Genomic DNA, 20,168 nt, shown 5'->3' with positions numbered 1-20,168 from the left:
GCTGGAACTGATCCGCAGATAAATTCCAGCGGATAGATCCTCTCGTGTGTACGGGGCCTTAAACTCTACTAAAAGCCTATGTGTACATTGACACATAGGGGTTGATTTACTAAAGTCAAATAGACTGAGAACTTTGCAGTTGCTGCAGAGCTTAGTAAATAAGGTAAAGCTTCACTTTGCAAAGAATACCCAATCATATGCAAGGAAAATAAAAAACAGCATTTTTGCTTGCACATGATTGGATGATGGAAGTTAGCAGAGCTTCTGCTCATTTACTTATCTCTGGAGCAACCTCACTTGCAGAGGACAACTGCACTTTGCAAAGTGTACAGCCTATTTGCTTTTAGTAATTCATCCCCATAGGTTTTTATGGAGTTGAGTTCAGGAGCTTTGGCAAAAAAACACCAAAAGCTTGCTCCTAAACCCAAGTATAGGAGCTGCCAGTGTAGGCTAGTGTACATGAAGACTAAGACAGTCCTGAGTCTTATACCCTCCCCGGTTGCAAACATTTTAGGGAACAACTTTCTGAGAATTTGCTGAAACACATAGCTGGTTACCAGTACTGGCCTTCCCTCTTAACTAACTGCATGTTAGTTAACACTGTGCAGGGACCGCCCTGTCTTTTCTCCGCTCTCCCCTATGGGGGGATCGGATGAACACGGACCGTCTTTTTCCTCACACTTTGGCGGGTCGGATGTCAGCGGGCATGTCACCATAGAGGAGCACGGAGCGCCCGTTCAGGTCCGCCTAAAAAACTGGCAGGCGGACCTGAACGGGCAGCCCGTGTAAAAGAGCCCTTAAGTTTCTGTTTAGCCAAAAATAATATTTGCTACTGGAGCTTGCTATGTTCTGTTTTGAAAATCAGAATAAAAACTTTACAAAGAAAAAAAACTAATATAATTGCCTAAATATTTATTTTAATTAGCACTTTGTAGTCCCATACACAGTAAGACTCAGATTGCGAGTAGAAAGGCCCAGCCCTGTAAGCTATCGGCGTTTCTGACACATACAGTGTATGGGTGAATTTCATGATTGGAAGACAGGACCACAGAGTTAGCAATGAAATTCCCTGCACATAGATTCTAATGAGAGTGAGAAGATTTGTGCAAAAACACTGCAAATGTGACAACAGGGCAACAATATTGTCATATTGAGAGAAGGCACGTCCTAAAGATAGTACTACTTTATTAAAAAAGAAAAAAAAACTCTCCATTGTTCAGCAACAACTCTTTTTTCAGTGGAAACAACAACAGAACCAGTCAACTGATATGAGAAATGTGGATGTTTTTCTGCAGCCCTTTTTTTAATAGATTAATCCATATAGTCCTTAAAATAGGTCAGCAAGACCAATATTTTCAAGTGATGTGCCATTCAATCCTTTAAAGTACTGTACTATAATTTATAGCCTGAAGGTGTCACTGTGTTAGTGCTTTATATATATCTGTTGGCCATTAGCTTTCTACAGCAATAGCAATAATGCAGGAAGACACTAATTTCTTTTTCATCAAAACAACACAAATTCCCTTAACTTCGCTTCCAATGTTCCTGTCTGAAATGTAACATAAAGTGCTATAAGCGGCAACATAAACATTAAGCCATGATTTCAGAATGCACAGATATTCAGGTTGTAGATTTTAAAAATGCCCAAACAGATTGCAATATGTGCTACATAACAACTGGTTGTATTACCTACAGCAAGCAGCAAACTTCTGAATATCAACTGTGAAAATTAATGAATCTAATTGTTGTAGGAAAGAGAGTGAAGCGTAGTGAAGCCCTCAGAGGTTTGTTAGAGAACCTTAGTGAGCAAACAGCATAATAAAGGCCAAGGAACACACCAGATAGGTTAGGGATAAAGTTGTGGAGAAGTTTAAAGCAAGGTTAGGTTATAAGCTTTGAACATCTCATTGAGCACTGTTCAATTCATCATCTAAAAATGAAAAAAAGTATGGCACAACTGCAAATCTACCAAGACATGACCGTTTAAACTGACAGGCCTGGGCAAGGAGAGCATTAATCAGAGAAGCAACCAAGAGGCATATGGTAACTCTAGAGGAGCTTCAGAGATCCACAGCTCAGATGGGAGAATCTGTTCACAGGACTAATATTAGTCGTGCTCTCCACAAATCTGCCCTTTATTGAAGGGTGGCAAGTAGACATGGGCGCCGTCAATAAATTTGTTTCGTTTCAATCCGTTCCATTTCGTATTAGCCGTTAATTCATATTTTGTAATTTGTGTCTGAAATTCTATTTAAATTCGTACAAAATACGAAATACGAAATTCGTACAATTTTCGTAAAATTACGGACATTTATTATAATGAATTTAAAAAGCAAACCCAGGAAGTCAGCAGTGCTGCTGACTTCCTGGGTTTGCTTTTTTAATTCATCATAACGAATGTTCGTAATTGTTACAAAAAGTTAACAGACCTAACGAAAATTTGCATTCAATCCAAATTGAATTTCGGACATGAATTACAAAATACGAACTAACGGGCTACAAACCAACCTGGCAGGAACTCAGCACAAAATAGGGATGGTGGGAGCCCCTCATAATGAGCACAGCAGGGGTACAGCCCCAGGAGGAAGTCAGCAAAGCACAGGGATGATGAGGGCTCCTCATAATGAGCACAGTGATGGTGGGAGCCCCTCATAATGAACACAGAATGGGGATGAAGGGAGCCCCTCATAATGAGCACAGCACAGGGATGGTGGGAGCCCCTCATAATGAGCACAGTACAGGGATGGTGGGAGCCTCTCATAATGAGCACAGCACAGGGATGGTGGGAGCCTCTCAACGACTTCCATATTGAGAGTAAGGTATTGTAGCCCTGGCCGGTCCGTTAGTTCGTATTTCATAATTCGTGTCCGAAATTTCATTTGGATTGAATACGAATTTCCGACTAACATTCGTTATGATGAATGCCAGTTTTTTTTTCCGACGAACATTCATTATAATGAATGCCAGTTTTATTTCTTCTGCATTTTCTCTAATACAGTGAAAGAGCAACTCCCATATTTCTTGGACAAAGTTATAGTAGGAGCAGCTAGATTTTGTGATCCAGAAAGGTGGACAAAAAAGGTGTAACAAAACATGCAGCAAATAATACAGTCAGGCCTCGTACACACGACCAGTTTCCTCGGCAGAATTCAGCTTCCGACCGAGTTTCTGGCTGAATTCTGCCGAGGAAACTGGTCGTGTGTACACTTTCGGCCGAGGAAGCCGACGAGGAGCTCGGCGAGGAAATAGAGAACATGTTCTCTATTTCCTCGTTGTTCAATGGGAGCTCTCGCCCCGCCGAGCTCCTCGGCGGCTTCAGGGCTGAACTGGCCGAGGAACTCGATGTGTTTGGCACGTCGAGTTCCTCGGCCGTGTGTACGAGGCTTCACTCACCTGAATTGAAGGCAGCTCGTGTCAACCTCTGATGCAGTGTTTTGTTGGCCTTCCTTGCCAGAAGCAGTGCCAGATCTTCAAAGTTTAGTATAAACATAATGACGTCTCCCTCTTCGTTCTTTACTGGCACAACATCAACCAAGCAGCGTAGACAAGTTCCTGTGGGGGGTTGTTAGAGATTATTAAAATCAAGTCTAAACATGCACAAAATAAATAAGCACAATGGAAAACATATTAAAGCCCCCTTTCACACCTGTCAGTTTTTTAGGCAGACTCGATCGGCCAATCCATTTCCCTCCGTGTTCATCTGATTCCCCCATAGGGGAAAGCGGAGACCTGAGGGGGCGGTCCCTGCACAGTGTGCAGAGACCGCCCTGTCATCCGCCGGCTCAGCAGAGATTAGCGGAGTGATCCCCGCTGAGCAAGCAGAGGTTCACAGGGCGGATCATCATGGATCCGTCCCGTATATAAGAGCCCTAAGACTTTAATCAAGCATTCACAATTTGCATCCATCTTGTACAGCTGGCTGCCTCACTGACTACATTTGTATAACTGTCATTTACTCAATGAGCCTATATCCAATCTTGAAAAAACCTCAGCATGGTGTTCTCTGGTTTCCAAACATGGCATTCCAAAACCTATGGAATAATATGTAACTGTGTTCAAAATTTTAGAATGTGATAGCTAAAAGATGACATCCTAAAACATAAAGAACACTTTATAGCTGTGTAATTACAATTGTATGCCAGCTGGAAAAAACATTTTTGTTGGCCTTAAAATGTTGTATGGTCTACCAAATGCAATTTATCTTATGCCAGCAATAAACTGAAATGTGGAAATTCACAAGCATGCTCTAAACCTCCTAGACTACATGAAGACTAGTGTTTACAACCTGCCTGAGTTCCGTCTGTTACTAGCTCAGTTTGAAGCCAAAGGAACTATAATTCCTTAAACAGCCTGAAGGGTTCATTAAATCATGAGGCAGCACATTGGAATCTGTCAGAGGCTGATGCAAGTGAAAATTACTTTCCTCTCCTCAGTGGTCTATGAAGCCTCATACACACGACCGAGGAACTCGACGGGCAAAACACACTTGTCGAGTTTCTTGTTAGGCTTGTCGAGGAACTCGACAAGCTTGCTTTGCGTACACACAGTCAAGACAAAATCTCCTCGATCTCAAACGCGGTGATATACAACACATACAACGGCAGGGGAAGTTCGATTCCACTTGCACAACTCTTGGGGCTGCTTTTGCTAATCTTGTGTTTGCGTGTTAAGTAAAAGTTTGGTAAGAGACGATTTGCACTTTTCAGTCTGTTACAGCTTTAAAAATGTGTTATCTCCATTACAAATGCAACTTTTACTCCCGTCTCATACTTTAATCTGAGCAAGCGCGGGTTTCTTAGCATACACACGCTCGAGTTTCTCATTGAAAACCAGCCCGTCGAGGAACTTGACAAGCCATTTTGAGACTCCCGTCGAGGAAATAGAGAACTTGCTCTCTTTTTGGCTCGTCGAGTTTCTCGACAGTTTCCTCGACGAAAATGTACACACGACCGGTTTCCTCGGCAAAAAAATATCTCCCAGCAAGTTTCTTGATGGATTCTGCCGAGGAAACCGGTCATGTGTACGAGGCCTGAGTCTTCAAGGCAGATGGGGCTTAAAGCAGGTGGTGTTCAGGAGTGCTGTCAAGCAGGCGTAAGATAGTTACCCAATCCAGTCCATTTTAGCATGATCAGGTGGCACAGATGCCATCACATACCACTAACCAATCTTTTTTGATGGGGGGGTTTAAAAAATGATCTCTAATGCTCCTTCGAATGTCACTAGCACCGTAAATATCATCGTTCATTGCTTTAACATTTTAGATGATACAATTATAGATGCAGATGTTCATGTTGCAATCAACACTCAATAAGTGATTGTTTAGTAGTTCACTCATGCATGCACATCTGACCATAATTTTACGTTCATGGCCAGATTAACTGTATTAATTGATGTGAGCCATGCAAGATCTCTTGCAGGGACTCAGGCTGCCTAGCAAAGACTTTGTTTAATGATGAAAACATTTAACTTGTCAAAGATGTCAAACATTTTTTTAAAAGGCCATAGCCAGCCTTGCTATAATCTCAGGCCCCCGTACACACGACCAGTTTCCTCGGCAGAATTCAGCTTCCGACCGAGTTTCTGGCTGAATTCTGCCGAGGAAACTGGTCGTGTGTACACTTTCGGCCGAGGAAGCCGACGAGGAGCTCGACGAGGAAATAGAGAACATGTTCTCTATTTCCTCGTTGTTCTATGGGAGCTCTCGTCCCGCCGAGCTCCTCGGCGGCTTCAGTGCTGAACTGGCCGAGGAACTCGATGTGTTTGGCACGTCGAGTTCCTCGGCCGTGTGTACGAGGCCTGAGACTGTTTAACGGATATGTGTATTTATTTTTTACACTGCAGCTTTTAAATCGTGGCACCTGCGATCAGCAGGCCACAGGTGCAATGCCAGCATCCTGCAGACTCTCATGCTGCGTACACACGACCATTTTTCATGATGAGAAAAGTGCAGTTTTTTAAATTGGTCGTTAAAAACGATCGTGTGTCATTCTATATTTTCTGAGGAATGCTCCGGTATGGATACCGAAGTCCTTCTTCAAGAAGTTGGACAGCATCACTACCACATTTCTCTGGGCACCAAAATCACCTAGGCTGGGTTTGAAGGTTCTACAGGAACCATGGGGACAGGGAGGGCTGGCAGTGCCTGATTGGCGCAAATACTATTTGGCGGGGCAACTAGTTTTTGTACATAGATGGTTGAGTTCAGACGCGGGGGATTCGGCTACCATACTGGAGGCAGCCCATTTGGGCTCTTACGAGTCCCTTCGGTTAGCCATACATCGAGGTACAGGAAAGGACCTCCCACTGACAGAATCTATGAAGGCCACAGTTAGGGCATGGGTGGAGGTGGAAAAATTGGCCTGTCCCAGCTACACGGGGGTCTCCCCTTCGACTCCCCTGTGGATGAACCCGAAGCTCCAACAATTCTATAAATTTGACGATGCTGCAGGTTGGGCGGGCAAGGGGATCAAACTACTTAAGGACATTACGCGCGATGGGGTACTTTTAACGTTTGACCAGTTGAAGATCAAACATGACCTTCCCAACACACAATTCTTCCGGTATTTGAGACTGAGACACGCATTCCAGACACAGTTTGAAGCACAGACGGTTGCATCCTTTCCTTCAAGATTAGAAGACCTCCTAATGACAGAAGATTTGCCCAAAACTTTATCAGTGACTTATAAAGAATTGTTTAAAATTAGTCCTAAGGCCTTGGTAAAATGCAGAGAGCGGTGGGCGACTGAGGTCCCTGGTATACAAGGGGAGGAGTGGGATGACATGTGGGATCGTCCGTTTAAATATCTGGTGGCGGCTCGAGACAGACTCATTCAGTTTAAATTTCTGCACAGAAGCTACTACACCCCAGCCAGGCTGGCAGTGATTTATCCGTCGGTGCCACCTGAATGTTGGAGGTGCACTTTTTCGCCAGCAGACGCACACCACGTGTTTTGGGATTGCCCACAGATTCAGCAGTTCTGGACAGGGGTCACGTCCTGCATAGAGGGAGTGCTGGGGGTACCCATACCTAGAGAAATCAGTGTTTGTCTGTTGGGCTTGGTGGAGGAGGTGGTCCCATCCAGGGCGCATAGAACGTTACTTAGCATACTCCTATTTTATGGGAAAAAAGCTATTTTACTCAAATGGAAGAGTCCGGGGGCACCAGAGATAGCATTTTGGAAAGGGCTGGTGAATGCTATGCTCCCATATTACAAGGCAACATACCTGTCTCGGGGCTGTGTGGGAAAATTTGAAAAGGTATGGAGGGCCTGGTACGAATCTGATCAGACGGTTGGGTAGTGTGAATAGGTAAATAAAGTCTGAATTCTGCATACATTTCTATACCTGCAATTGACTGACTTCCGGTGCATCGGGAATATGAATAGTGATGAACACTCAGCAAGGTGTAAATCTCTTTTTCTTGCAGAGGAGCCCTGCGCTGATGTTTCGCAGGGGGAGGGAACTGAGTAGTGGGGGGGAGGGAGGGAGGGAGTTCAATTGGTTATTGCCATCTGCGATGGCTCTGTTGTATGCACATGGTCATGTTGACCAACGGTTTACTTGGTGTTTTACCAAGAAATGTATATTTTGTTATGTCAACAAAAACTTTCAATAAAAATAAATTTTCAAAAAAAAAAAAAAACGATCGTGTTTAGGCTCCAGAGCATTTTTCTCGACGAGAAAAATGGGCATTTAAAATTTTGAACATGCTCTATTTTTTCTCGTTGTTTTTCACGTCGTCGTTTTTCTTGTCGTGAAAAACGGTCGCGTGTAGGCCTTGACGACGGGAAAAAAAAACGTGCATGCTCAGAAGCAAGTTATGAGAAGGGAAATTTGCATAATCAGCCCAAAGGGTGGCGCCATTCAAATGGAACTTCGCCTTTATAGTGTCGTCATACGTGTTGTACATCACCGCGCTTTGCTCAATTTTTTTTATCAGGATCGTGTGTATGCAAGGCAGTCTTGAGAGGAATTGCGTCGAAAAAAACGTTGTTTTTTTCTATTGACATGAAAACGGGTTGTGTGTACGCGGCATCAGTCAGCTTTCTGCTCACTATCTCCAATGCAATTCAATGAGAACTACCAGCCGTCTACCACGGCGGATGACAGTACTTGTAGTTCATTCATTCACATGAAAATTTTAATTTTGGGGTCTTTTTGACCCCAGATCTCTCCATAAAGAGGACCTGTCACCCTAAAATAATATTACAAGGGATTTTCACATTCCTTGTAATAGGAATAAAAGTGTAAAAAAAAAGTTTAAACAGTGTAAAAATCAAATCTAGTGCTAGACCTCCTATGTAACTCTAAACAAGTAACCTGTAAAGGCGTTTAAAGCGTTGCCTATGGAGATTTTTAAGTACTGTAGTTCCAGCACTAGATTTAGACATTAAAGCAGGGGTTCCGCGGGTTTTCGTTTTTTTTTTTTTTTTTAAAGGCTTCTGCCGCTCTTACCTTGTGAAGGTAATCGCTCATGTGTCCCAGTCTCTTAGCCCGCTGCATTCTAAATTGCGATAAAAGAATATCTTTTAAAATTCCAAGATGGACGTTTCCATCTTTACTGTGGGCACAGCTCCTTTTCCTTCCGGGATGCGGCGAATGCTGACGTCCCAGCATTCACCGCTCTATCCCGCGCATGTGCAGTGTTGACGGCGAGCGTCCCCGTCAACACTGCACTGTTGCCACGTGACCCGCGGCATTTCAACACAGTGCGTCTCCTGGGATTCTCAGGACTCACTCCCAGGAGACATAGCGCTCATCTGGGAAATTTGGAATCCACGCCCACTCCCGCGGGAAAAAGTGAGTGACAGCTCACTAAAGGCCCTAGTACTAAGGTAAGGAGGCCGATAAAAAAAACAAAAAAAAAACGGATACATAGCTAACAATGGCTGGTGGTTTTAGACAGCCAAACTTGTAATTTAGGGTGAACCTCCGCTTTAATGGCTGTGTGTTGAGTTATTTTGAGGGGACAGCAAATGTACACTGTTATACAAGCTGTACACTCACTACTTTACATTGTAGCAAAGCGTAATTTCTTCAGTGTTGTCACATGAAAAGATATAATAAAATATTTACAAAAATGTGAGGGGTGTACTCACTTTTGTGAGATACTGTACATTAACAAACAAATCCAGAGTTCTTTCCCTGCGGACAGTAATGATTGCAGAGCATGTCGTGCTAATATTTAAAAATGGTCTTCATATCCCCAAGCAGTATAATGTGTTTATAACAGTTCTCACCTAAAATCCACCAATTAGAGTGTATGAAATTAGGAATAAACATACACTTTGCCTTCTTGGGATATGCACATTGTAATTTTGCACTATGCCACATCAATAATTACGCAGTTCAAACATTTACTTTCAGCCCTGACTGTTTGAGCACAGCTGATATAATTAATAGTTTAAAAGTGGCAGGAATTGCCGAAGGGCATTGCCCAGGCTCCCTAATGACCAGCCTGGAAAATACAAATTATATACTAGATCAGGGGTCTCCAAACCCCGGCCCGCGGGCCACATCCGGCCCGCTTGTGTGTTTTATCCGGCCCGCTGTGTAAACAAAGCTGCCCATGCTACCACACCATTTTTTTTTTTAACTAGACAAGCAGCGCCGTTTTTTTTCATTGGCTGCTGCCTGGGACCACCGAGGCTTGGCACCTCCCCTCTTCCCGCCGATGTATCAAGTTATGATCCCTTCACGAGTGACATCACAGGTGCGGCACCTCCCCTCTTCCCGCCCGCTGCTACACTCGTGGAAGGATCGTTCGTTCAAACAAAGTTTGGAAGTGCCGCACCTGGACGTCACTCGTGGAGGAACTGTAGCTTCAAACAGTGGGCGGAAGAGGGGAGGTGCCGCGCATATGATGTCACTCGTAGAGGGATCATAACTTCAAACAGCGGGCGGGAAAAGGGGAGGTGTTGCACCTCGGAGACGGGAGCTGCAGAAGAGCTGCAATCAGCTAGTATGGAGGTAAGAGGCTGACAATGTTATTGTGTTGCACAATGCTGATAAGCACACTACAGGGGAGATTGCTACATTGCTGTGCTGAAGGGAACATTGCTGGGGACACTGCTGATGGGGACACCTCTGATGGGGACACAGGTGTCCCCATCATGGTGTCCCCATCAGCGATGATGGGGACACCGGTGTCTCCATCAGCGGTGTCCCCATCATCAGAGTCCCCATCATTGGTGTGCCCCTCAGCAGTGTCCCTATCAGCAATGATGGGGATGCTGCTGATGGGGACTCCGCTGATGGGGACTCCGCTGATGGGGTCACTGCTGATGGGGACACCGCTGATGGGGACATGGGGTTTTACCGCTGATGGGGACACCACTGATGGGGACACCGCTGATGGGGACACCGCTGATGGGGACATGGGGTCACTGCTGATGGGGACACCGTTGATGGGGACACTGCTGATGGGGACACCGCTGATGGGGACATGGGGTCACTGCTGATGGGGACACTGATGGGGACATCGTTGATGGGGAAACCGTTGATATTGTCACTGCTGATGGGGACACTGCTGATGGGGACACCGTTGATGGGGACACCGCTGATGGGGACATGGGGTCACTGCTGATGGGGACACTGATGGGGACACCGTTGATGGGGAAACCGTTGATATTGTCACTGCTGATGGGGACACTGCTGATGGGGACACCGGTGTCCCCATCAGCGGTGTCCTCATCAGCGATGATGGGGACACCGTTGTCCCCATCATTGGTGTGCCCATCAGTGGTGTTCCCATCAGCAATGGTGATGGGGACACCGCTGATGGGGACATGGGGTCACTGCTGATGGGGACATGGAGTCACTTCTGATGGGGCACTGCTGATGGGGGCACTGGTGAGGAGACCGCTGATATTTTATAACTGATTTTTTTCGGCCCCCGAATACTTTTAAAATTTACAATGCGGCCCTCGTGTTGAAAAGTTTGGAGACCCCTGTACTAGATCAAATAAATACACACAGGATCAGTACCGGTTCATCCCAAGTCTGGTGTGTGTAGAAAAGCACTTCCCCCAATTTCACAGTTCTCCATCCTGCAATTGGGCCTCATACACACTGGACAGCAGCTGTTTTTGGCTTCAGACGTTTTTTTTTCTACAGTCAATAAATTCCCGGTTATGTTATCCTATGTGTCCATGCATACATAGACTGTTATCTGCAGTTTTTGACTGTGGTGTTTTTCGGCTTTAAAAAAAAAAGTGGGTTCTGAAAGAAGTTTGTCAGTTGTTTTCAGATGTAAAAACGCTCTAGCACCAAAAAACGTTGATAAACGCCACTAAACGCTCAAAAACGCAGCATTAGTGCATGAGGCCTAATTAGTCTTGTCATAGCTTTTTTTTATGAAAAGCAGCATACATTTTTTTGCAATGGCATAACTATAGCCATAGAAGCCCAGGCAGTTAACATGGGGCCCGGTGTGGGAGCGGGTCCCCACTAGGGAGTTTGTTGATGCAACCTAAACATGAAAAATTAGTGTGCTTGTAAGAATAACAAAGACCATATTGTTTAACCACTTGGCCGACCTGCCGCCGTCATTATACGGCGTCAGGTTGGTACAATCCCGCGAACTGTCGTAGCTGTACGTCGGTCCCTTTAGGCTGCACTGCGGAGGTGCCAATGCCCTGTTCTGTGAGGAGATGCAGATCGTGAGTTCCTACAAGCTGGGAGCCATGATCTGTCATCTCCTATAGTGAGTCCCCTCCCCCCACAGTTAGAACACACACTAGGGAACACCGTTAACCCCTTGATCGCCCCTAGTGTTAACCCCCTTCCCTGCCAGTGACATTTACACAGTAATCAGTGCATTTTTATAGCACTAATCGCTGTATAAATGCCAATAGTCCCAAAAATGTGTCAAAAGTGTCTGATGTGTCCGCCATAATGTTGCAGTACTAATAAAAATCGCAGATCACCACCATTACTAGTAAAAAATAATAATAAAAATGGCATAAATCTATCCCCTATTTTGTAGACACTATGGCCCGGATTCACAAAGCACTTGCGCCGACGTATCTCGAGATACGCCGCGTAAGTGTAAATATGCGCCGTCGTATCTATGCGCCGGACTCTGAAACCAAGATACGCCTGAAAATAGGCTTTATCCGACCGATGTAACTTTCCTACGCAGGCGTATCGTGGGCGCATATTTACGCTGGCCGCAAGTGGCGCTCCCATTGATTTCCTATTCACATATGCTAATGAGGGAGATACGTCGATTCACGAACGTACTTGCGCCCGGCGCATAATATACGCGGTTTACGTAAGTCGTTCGCCCGGCGTAAAGTTATTCCCCATATATGAGGCGCAACTCATGCAAACGTATGGACCAGGGAACACAGCCGTCGTATTTTATGTAGTTGACGTAGTACGTGAATAGGTTTGGGCGTAGGTTACGTTCACGTCGTAGGCAGTGATCCGTCGTATCTTAGGGAGTAGTTTAGACGTGATTCTGAGCATGTGCACTGGGATACGTCTACGGGACGGCGCATGCGCCGTTAGTTTTAAGTACTTCTATGGCGCTTGGCCCATCATTTGCATGGGGTCACGCCTCATTAGCATGGCTCAAGCCCACTTCCACCTACGCCGGCTTACACAGAGGAAACCCAGCGTAGATTTAAGAGCGAGTGGGAGCAAGTGCTTTGTGAATACTGTGCTTGCCTCTCTGCGCTGCGTCGGCTTAGCGTATATTCGATACGCTACGCCGGCATAAATATGCCCCGATGTATGTGAATCCTGGCCAATAACTTTTGCGCAAACCAATCAATATACGCTTATTGCGATTTTTATTACCAAAAATATATATAAGAATACATATCGGCCTAAACTGAGAAAAAAATTGCTTTAAAAAAAAAATAGGATATTTATTATAGCAAAAAGTACAAAATATTGTGTTTTCTTCAAAATAGTCACTCTTTTTTTGTTTATTGCGCAAAAAATAAAAACCGTAGGTGATCAAATACCATCAAAAGAAATTTGTATTTGTGGGAAAAAAAGGACGCCAATTTTGTTTGGGTACAACGTCGCATGACCGCGCAATTGCCGTATCGCAAAAAATGGCCTGGTCATTGAGCAGCCAAATCTTCCGGGGCTGAAGTGGTTAATTACCCTGATCCTGAGCTGTTACTAGGCCCAGTTTCCTTTAAATTTTTTTTTATCAAACTTAATTTTTTTTACCTTATATGATAAAATATGAAAATTGCTATATTTATTAACCACTTAATGACCGCCTAACGCCGATATACGTCGGCAGAATGGCACGGCTGGGCACAGGCACATACAGGTACGTCGCCTTTAAGAGCCCAGCCGTGGGTCGCACGCACGCGACCCGATCCGAAGCTCCGTGACCGTGGAACCCGCAGACCCGATCACCGCCGGTGTCCTGCGATCGGTCACAGGAGCTGAAGAACAGTGGCAGTGTCATTGATCGTCTGTTCCCTGATATAGGGAAAGACGATCGATGACGTCACACGTCCAGCCCCGCCCCCCTACAGTTAGAAACACATATGAGGTCACACTTAACCCTTACAGAGTGGTTAACTCCTAAACTGCAATTGTAATTTTCACAGTAATCAATGCATTTTTATAGCACTTTTTGCTGTGAAAATGACAATGGTCCCAAAAATGTGTCAAAATTGTCCGATGTGTCCGCCATAATGTCGCAGTCATGAAAAAAATCGCACACCAGGGAGGAAGCCTTGCATTACTGTGTAGAGTTACAGACAGAAGAACAGGAAGTGAGGATTTCTCAGAAGAAATAAGGACATTTAAAAGCAAAATGGAAGGATGAGGTAAGTGAAGGAGGACTGCACTAAGGTAAAGGAAGCTATTTAGGGAAAACACATTTTAACTTTACAACCCCTTTAATGTGTTGCACCAAATTCATGAAGTATTTGCTAAACTTTTGTTTCTGATAGCGACTTGTGCACCAAATTCAGGTAGCTCAAGAATGCACCCCTTTTACATTGCGTCGCATTGAATGCGCCAAATGTAAAATTGGAGCTATTTAAGACCAACTTTCTTTCAGTGTACAGAGAGAACAACTGGCTCTGACAGATTTTACGAAAGTGTCTCGCGTGCATTCTAAAAGTGGCGCAACAAGAGCAAAAATTCAAGTACAAGTTCTGGACACGTATATGAATTTGGCGCATTCTTCACCACGTTCAGAATGCAATGGAGACACTTTCGCAAATTTTGTCTGCGTCAGTCTTTATGAATTCCAGGGACTGTCTTCATACCTGTCCATCTGTTGCTTTAATGTTTCTGACTCATGTGTTGACGAAATCTCTTCATCCTTCTGCATATTCATTGTCTGTATGTTTCTGATATATTTACATATTTTTTGGTACAGTTAAGGCAGTTAGACATTCAAACCAAAAAAGAGAGCGGCACTCACGGGTCCTGAAAGGCATTGAAATTCAGATATTTATCATATATATGGCAGGGCATTTCCTGACTCATGGCGCTTACACACAATTGGAAATTCCGACAAGAAAACCGTGGATTTTTTTCCGACGGAATTTTGGCTCAAACTTGTGTTGCATACACACGGTCACACAAGTGTTGTCTGAAATTCCGACCGTCAAGAACGCGGTGACGTACAACACTACAACGTGCCAAGAAAAATGAAGTTCAATGACTCCGAGAATGCGTCAAATTGATTCCGAGCATGCATGTTTTTTTGTGCGTTGGAATTGCATACAGACGATCAGAATTTCCGACAAGAACTTTTCCGTCTGAAAATTTGAGAACCGGCTCTCAAATGTTTGCTGTCGGAAATTCCGACTGAAAAAGTCAGATGGAGCCTACACACGGTTGGAATTTCCGACCAAAAGCTCACATCAAACTTTTCTTGGAATTCCAATCGTGGGTACGCAGCATTAGAGTGCCATCTACATTTCTTATATAATTTGAAATATGGTCTTACCCCCTCAAGCATTTCTCTTTGTTTGATATTAAACCAGAGACGCGAGTCTGCAGAGCTTTTAGACTTTTTTTTTTGCCTGTTAAAGCGGTGGTTCACCCTTAGAGGGCACTTTTTCCCCTTAGATTCCTGCTCGTTTTGTCTAGGGGAATCGGCTATTTGTTTTAAAATATGAGCTGTACTTACCCGTTTACGAGATGCATCCTCTCCGTCGCTTCCGGGTATGGGCTGCGGGAATGGGCGTTCCTTCTTGATTGACAGTCTTCCGAGAGGCTTCCGACGGTCGCATCCATCGCGTCACGATTTTCCGAAAGAAGCCGAACGTTGGTGCGCAGGCGCAGTATAGAGCCGCACCGACGTTCGGCTTCTTTCGGCTACGAGTGACGCGATGGATGCGACCGTCGGAAGCCTCTCGGAAGACTGTCAATCAAGAAGGAACGCCCGCTCCCGAAGACCCATACCCGGAAGCGACGGAAGAAGATGCATCTCGAAAACGGGTAAGTACTGCTCATATTTTAATACAAATAGCCGATTCCCCTAGACCGAACGAGCAGGAATCTAAGGGGAAAAGGGGAAAATTTTTATAAATGGGTGAACTCCCGCTTTAAGTTTAGTATACCTAATGTGTGTGCTTATTATGTATTTTTCAATACAGTTGCAATAATTAATAAAGAAAAATTATGATTATACCCCCAGGGTCAAATGCAGGTCAGCACACAAGCTTATTCTTTAAACGCATACAGCTTATAGTTTTTCAGGCATCTAAATGCAGCACTATAAGAATTAGACCAGCTGGGTTCGCAAATTAAAATGTGCTCCGCGTTTATCGGTGTCCAGGGTCGTGAATATCTGCAGATTTTATGGGTGTACGCAATTAAACGCATATATGCATACACTTCCATGTCATTGGAGGAACTGAACACCCCTAAACACTGTATGCATCTAAAATTCTAAATAAGAGTACTTAAGACGTGACTGTTAACCAATTTTATTGGTCTTGATATCACAATGCCAAGAAATAACATTGCGCTGCCTGGGTGAAGGGGCACCAAAAACTGCTGTGATTTTTTTTTTTTGTGTGTATAGACCAGGGGTCTCCAAACTTTCTAAACAAAGGGCCAGTTTAATATCCTTTAGCCTTTAAGTGGCCTGGAATGTGGCCAGTGGGAGTAACCAATGCACTATGATTGATTATAGTGGGAAGATTAGTGCCCCATTGTTGGTGTCACTGGCAGGAAAAGTGTTAGATCATTCGTATTCAAGGGAGGAATGGTGCCCCATCGTTGGTGATGTCTGTGGGAGGAATTCTGTCCCATCATTGGCGTCAGTGGGATGATTGGTGTCCCATCATTGTTTCAGTGGATAGAGTGGTGCCCCAAGGGCCCGATAAAGGTGGGCAAAGGGCCGTATCCAGCCCCCGGGCCACAGTTTGGAGAATGGAGACCTCTGGTATAGACTATTGAGGCAGGCAAATGTTTTTCTAAGGCCTCGTACACACGACCGAGTTTCTCGGCAAAAACCAGCAAGAAACTTGCTGGGAAATATTTTTTTGTCGAGGAAACCGGTCGTGTGTACATTTTCGTCGAGGAAACTGTCGAGATACTCGACCAGCCAAAAAGAGAGCAAGTTCTCTATTTCCTCGACGGGAATGGAGAAACTTGCCTTGTCGAGTTCTTCGACAGCCTAACAAGGAACTCGACGAGGAAAACTATGTGTTTCGCCCGTCGAGTTCCGCGGTCGTGTGTACGAGGCTTTACACTCCCCTTCCGAGAGATGGCTTTGAGACACATTCCAATTCCTGATCATGCTGCTGGAGCTAATTGAGATATTTTTCCCAACTCAAGTTATGACAGCTTTGTTACCTATTCCACATTGTATAAGGCTGGGTTCACACTGGAGCAATGCGGAAACCAGCGTGATTCCTGTGCAGGTTCCCGCATCGCACCTGAATCACTGGCGGATCACACTGAGATCTGCGAACCGCTGCGGATGTCAATGTAAAGTTAATGACACCCCCAGATCGGTTCGCAGATCGCAGTGTGAACTTTGAAATGGTGCAGGAATCAGATCACATAGGTGTGAACACCCATAGGTTCCGATTCCAGTGCGGACCAAAAAAAGGGTCCTGCACCATTTTGGTGTGAATGCGATGCGATTTCAGCCATACAAACTGAATCAGACAGACAGACATTGCATGAGATCTGCACTGCTATGCGGTGCCCATGATGTCTGTGATCGCACAAGTGTGAACCCAGCCTCAATACGGGACCCATTATAAAATAGGCCTAAGCAAAAACCTTTAAATATGTGACATCTCCCGCTTTTTATTCATTTCGATAATTCAAGAGTACAGTATGCTGTGCATTTAACTCAAAATACTGCCTCTATTCATTTGACTGTGATAGGATTAATAGACAGTAAGCTTCTTCAGGGCTAAGAACCGATGTGAATGGTTCGATGTACATGTACTCTGTAAAGCAATGCAGAGTTTATAGGCAGGATATAGAATATATGAATTATTACCAATATAAATAAGATTGCGCATTTACCTGGTAAGGCACAAGGAGAGCCTGTGGATGTAATACTGCATGAAAATCACTATATGATCTGCACCTCATTTAGATCTGTTTAGGCCTGATGCACAGGGCTATATGATGTGTGCAGTAAAGGCTTGCGTAAAATGTAAAAATAAAATCAATATTTCATACCGCTCTCTCTAATAAAAATCTAAGATAAACCATACATAAAAAAACAATTATATAGTGGATAACATTTTAAAATATATATATAATATATTGTAGAATATATACCAGTAAATATCTATGTGAAATGTCCGCACACCACCACCAGATGTCTCCAGTCTGTGGGAGTGATATAGGGCTAGATTCAGCATTGATTTACGCCGGCGTGTCTATAGATACGCCGCGTAAATTCAAAGCTGCGCCGGCGTATCTTCTTTCTGTATTCAGAAAGCAAGATACGCCGACATTAGCCTAAGATGCGACTGGCGTAAGTCTCTTACATCGTCGTATCTTAGGGTGCATATTTACGCTGGCCGCTAGGTGGCGCTTCCGTCGTTTTCGGCGTAGAATATGCAATTGACCTAGATACGTCGATTCACAAATTTACGTACGCCCGGCGTTTTTTTTTTTACGTTGTTTACGTTGGGCTTTTTCGGCGTAAGGTTGCTCCTGCTATTATGAGGCGTATGCAATGTTAAGTATGGACGTCGTTGCCGCGTCTAATTTTGCATTTTTTACGTCGTTTGCGTAAGTCGTTCGCGAATAGGGCTGGACGTAATTTACGTTCACGTCGAAACCAATGACGTCCTTGCAGCGTACTTTGGAGCAATGCACACTGGGAAATTCCACGGACGGCGCATGCGCCGTTCGGGAAAAACGTCAATCACGTCGGGTCACCAAGAATTAACATAAAACACGCCCCCTCATCCTCATTTGAATTACGCGCGCTTACGCCGGGCCCAATTTACGCTACGCCGCCGTAACTTAGAAGGCAAGTGCTTTGTGAATACAGCACTTGCCTCTCTAACTTACGGCGGCGTAGCGTAAATACGATACGCTGCGCCGCCGTGACAATGCGCGCCCCTACCTGAATCTAGCCCATATTCGTTAATGTACAACGGGATGTGAAAACAAAATGTGCCTTCTTCCACCAGCCCTTAGGCAAACATCCTACTCACCAGATGTACAGTACATGACACCCATTACAGGGAGTCATAGTAAGCATGTAAGGCAAAGAGGTATCCTACAAGGAAAGAGAAACGGCCCACAAAGATAGTATGGTAAGTCACATGTATCAAGAAGAAGAAAAAAAGCTCTCCAACCACTGACAACCAAACAAACAAAAATATGTGTGTCAGTGACAGCTGGTGCTTAATATTTTGGGGGATGGCAAACACCCCCCCTGGCGGGTAGGACGGGAAGGCGGCGATCCGTGCCTTACCTTCTGATGACGAGGGAGTGCTGGATCCTGGAAGCGGCTGCTGCAGCCCCTCTGCCCACTGCTCCACGCTCCAGCTGATGATGGTTCATTGATTCTGACAGAACACCAGGGCCATTGCTTCTCCTCCCAGCTGAAAAGGAAGTGGATCCTGAGACCCGATTGGCTGGGAGTCCTAAGACTCCCTGGCCAATCGGGTCTCTCAGGAACCACTTTCTGATTGGCCAGGAGGAGAAGCAGGAAGACATTAGCGAATATCAATTCACTAATGTCACACAACTGGGTGGGCTGAGGGCGCAGTGCTCTAAGCCCCAAGCCCACCCTTTTTTAAGCCAGTTAGAGCCTCAGGCTCTAATCATGTGCATCTAAGAAAAAAAGAAAAACACTGAAATCCATGCATCCGGACCCCTGCACGGAGATTAGGGGCCGGGCGCATGAACTGGACGGGCTGCCACTGGTTTGTGTTTACATTTGCGTGCATTTAGCACAAATGAGGACACAGAGAGCCGGTGATACAAAGCCTCCTTTGTTGATAGAATGCTGCCTAGCTCAAACCAGTCCAGTGTCCTTGGTTGCTAGGACACGAGGCAGACTCTGGACGATTTAAATAAGTAATAAAATAGATATGCTATATATCTTTTAAAATAAATCACAATATTCTCTGTATCAAAATGCCATGTAGCCATTTCTTTTTTATCTATATGCTCCCGATTGATGAATTTCTAGAACTGTGGAATCAGAGTCGATGCATAGCATTATCTATCTAGTGGAACAGTGTGATGTTAAAATTGTTGATACATTTTCCACTGTAATTACCGTATTTATAACACGCACCTTATAAAAACTTTTTTAAGAGGAAAGTTTCAGGAAAAAAACTAACATTTTAAATAAAGAACTTTGAAGCAAAATAAGGGTCAGTGCCCATCAATGCAGCCTGATCAATGCCCATCTGCAGCCTCACCATTGCCCATCAATTCAGCTTAATCAATGATCATCTGTAGCCTAATAATTGCCCATCATTGCAGCTTGATCAATGCCCATCTGCAGCCTCACCATTGCCCATCAATGCAATCTGATCAGTGCCCATCTGCAGCTTCACAATTGCCCATCAATTCAGCCTGATCAATGCCCATCTACAGCCTCACAATTGCCCATCAATTCAGCTTAATCAATGCCCATCTGTAGCCTAATAATTTCCCATCATTACAGCTTGATTAATGCCCATCTGCAGCCTCATCATTGCCATGAATGCAGCCTGATCAATACCCACCTT

The 20,168-nt window shown here is 44.6% G+C and overlaps 1 protein-coding gene across 2 annotated transcripts in view; it reads right to left on the bottom strand.

The window, feature by feature from the left end:
- The window catches only part of KCNH6 (potassium voltage-gated channel subfamily H member 6), a 231,965-nt gene that overhangs the window by 83,912 nt on the left and 127,885 nt on the right, over nucleotides 1-20,168 (bottom strand). For both annotated transcript variants that reach the window (XM_040330701.1, XM_040330702.1), the window contains exon 3: nucleotides 3,394-3,552. In XM_040330701.1, coding sequence (XP_040186635.1) covers nucleotides 3,394-3,552 — 159 coding nt within the window. The remainder of the gene's footprint in view (nucleotides 1-3,393; nucleotides 3,553-20,168) is intronic.

This window comes from Rana temporaria, chromosome 12, assembly GCF_905171775.1.
Source record: "Rana temporaria chromosome 12, aRanTem1.1, whole genome shotgun sequence".
Classification (NCBI taxonomy): domain Eukaryota; kingdom Metazoa; phylum Chordata; class Amphibia; order Anura; family Ranidae; genus Rana; species Rana temporaria.
This window is presented reverse-complemented; position numbering and strand designations above follow the sequence as displayed.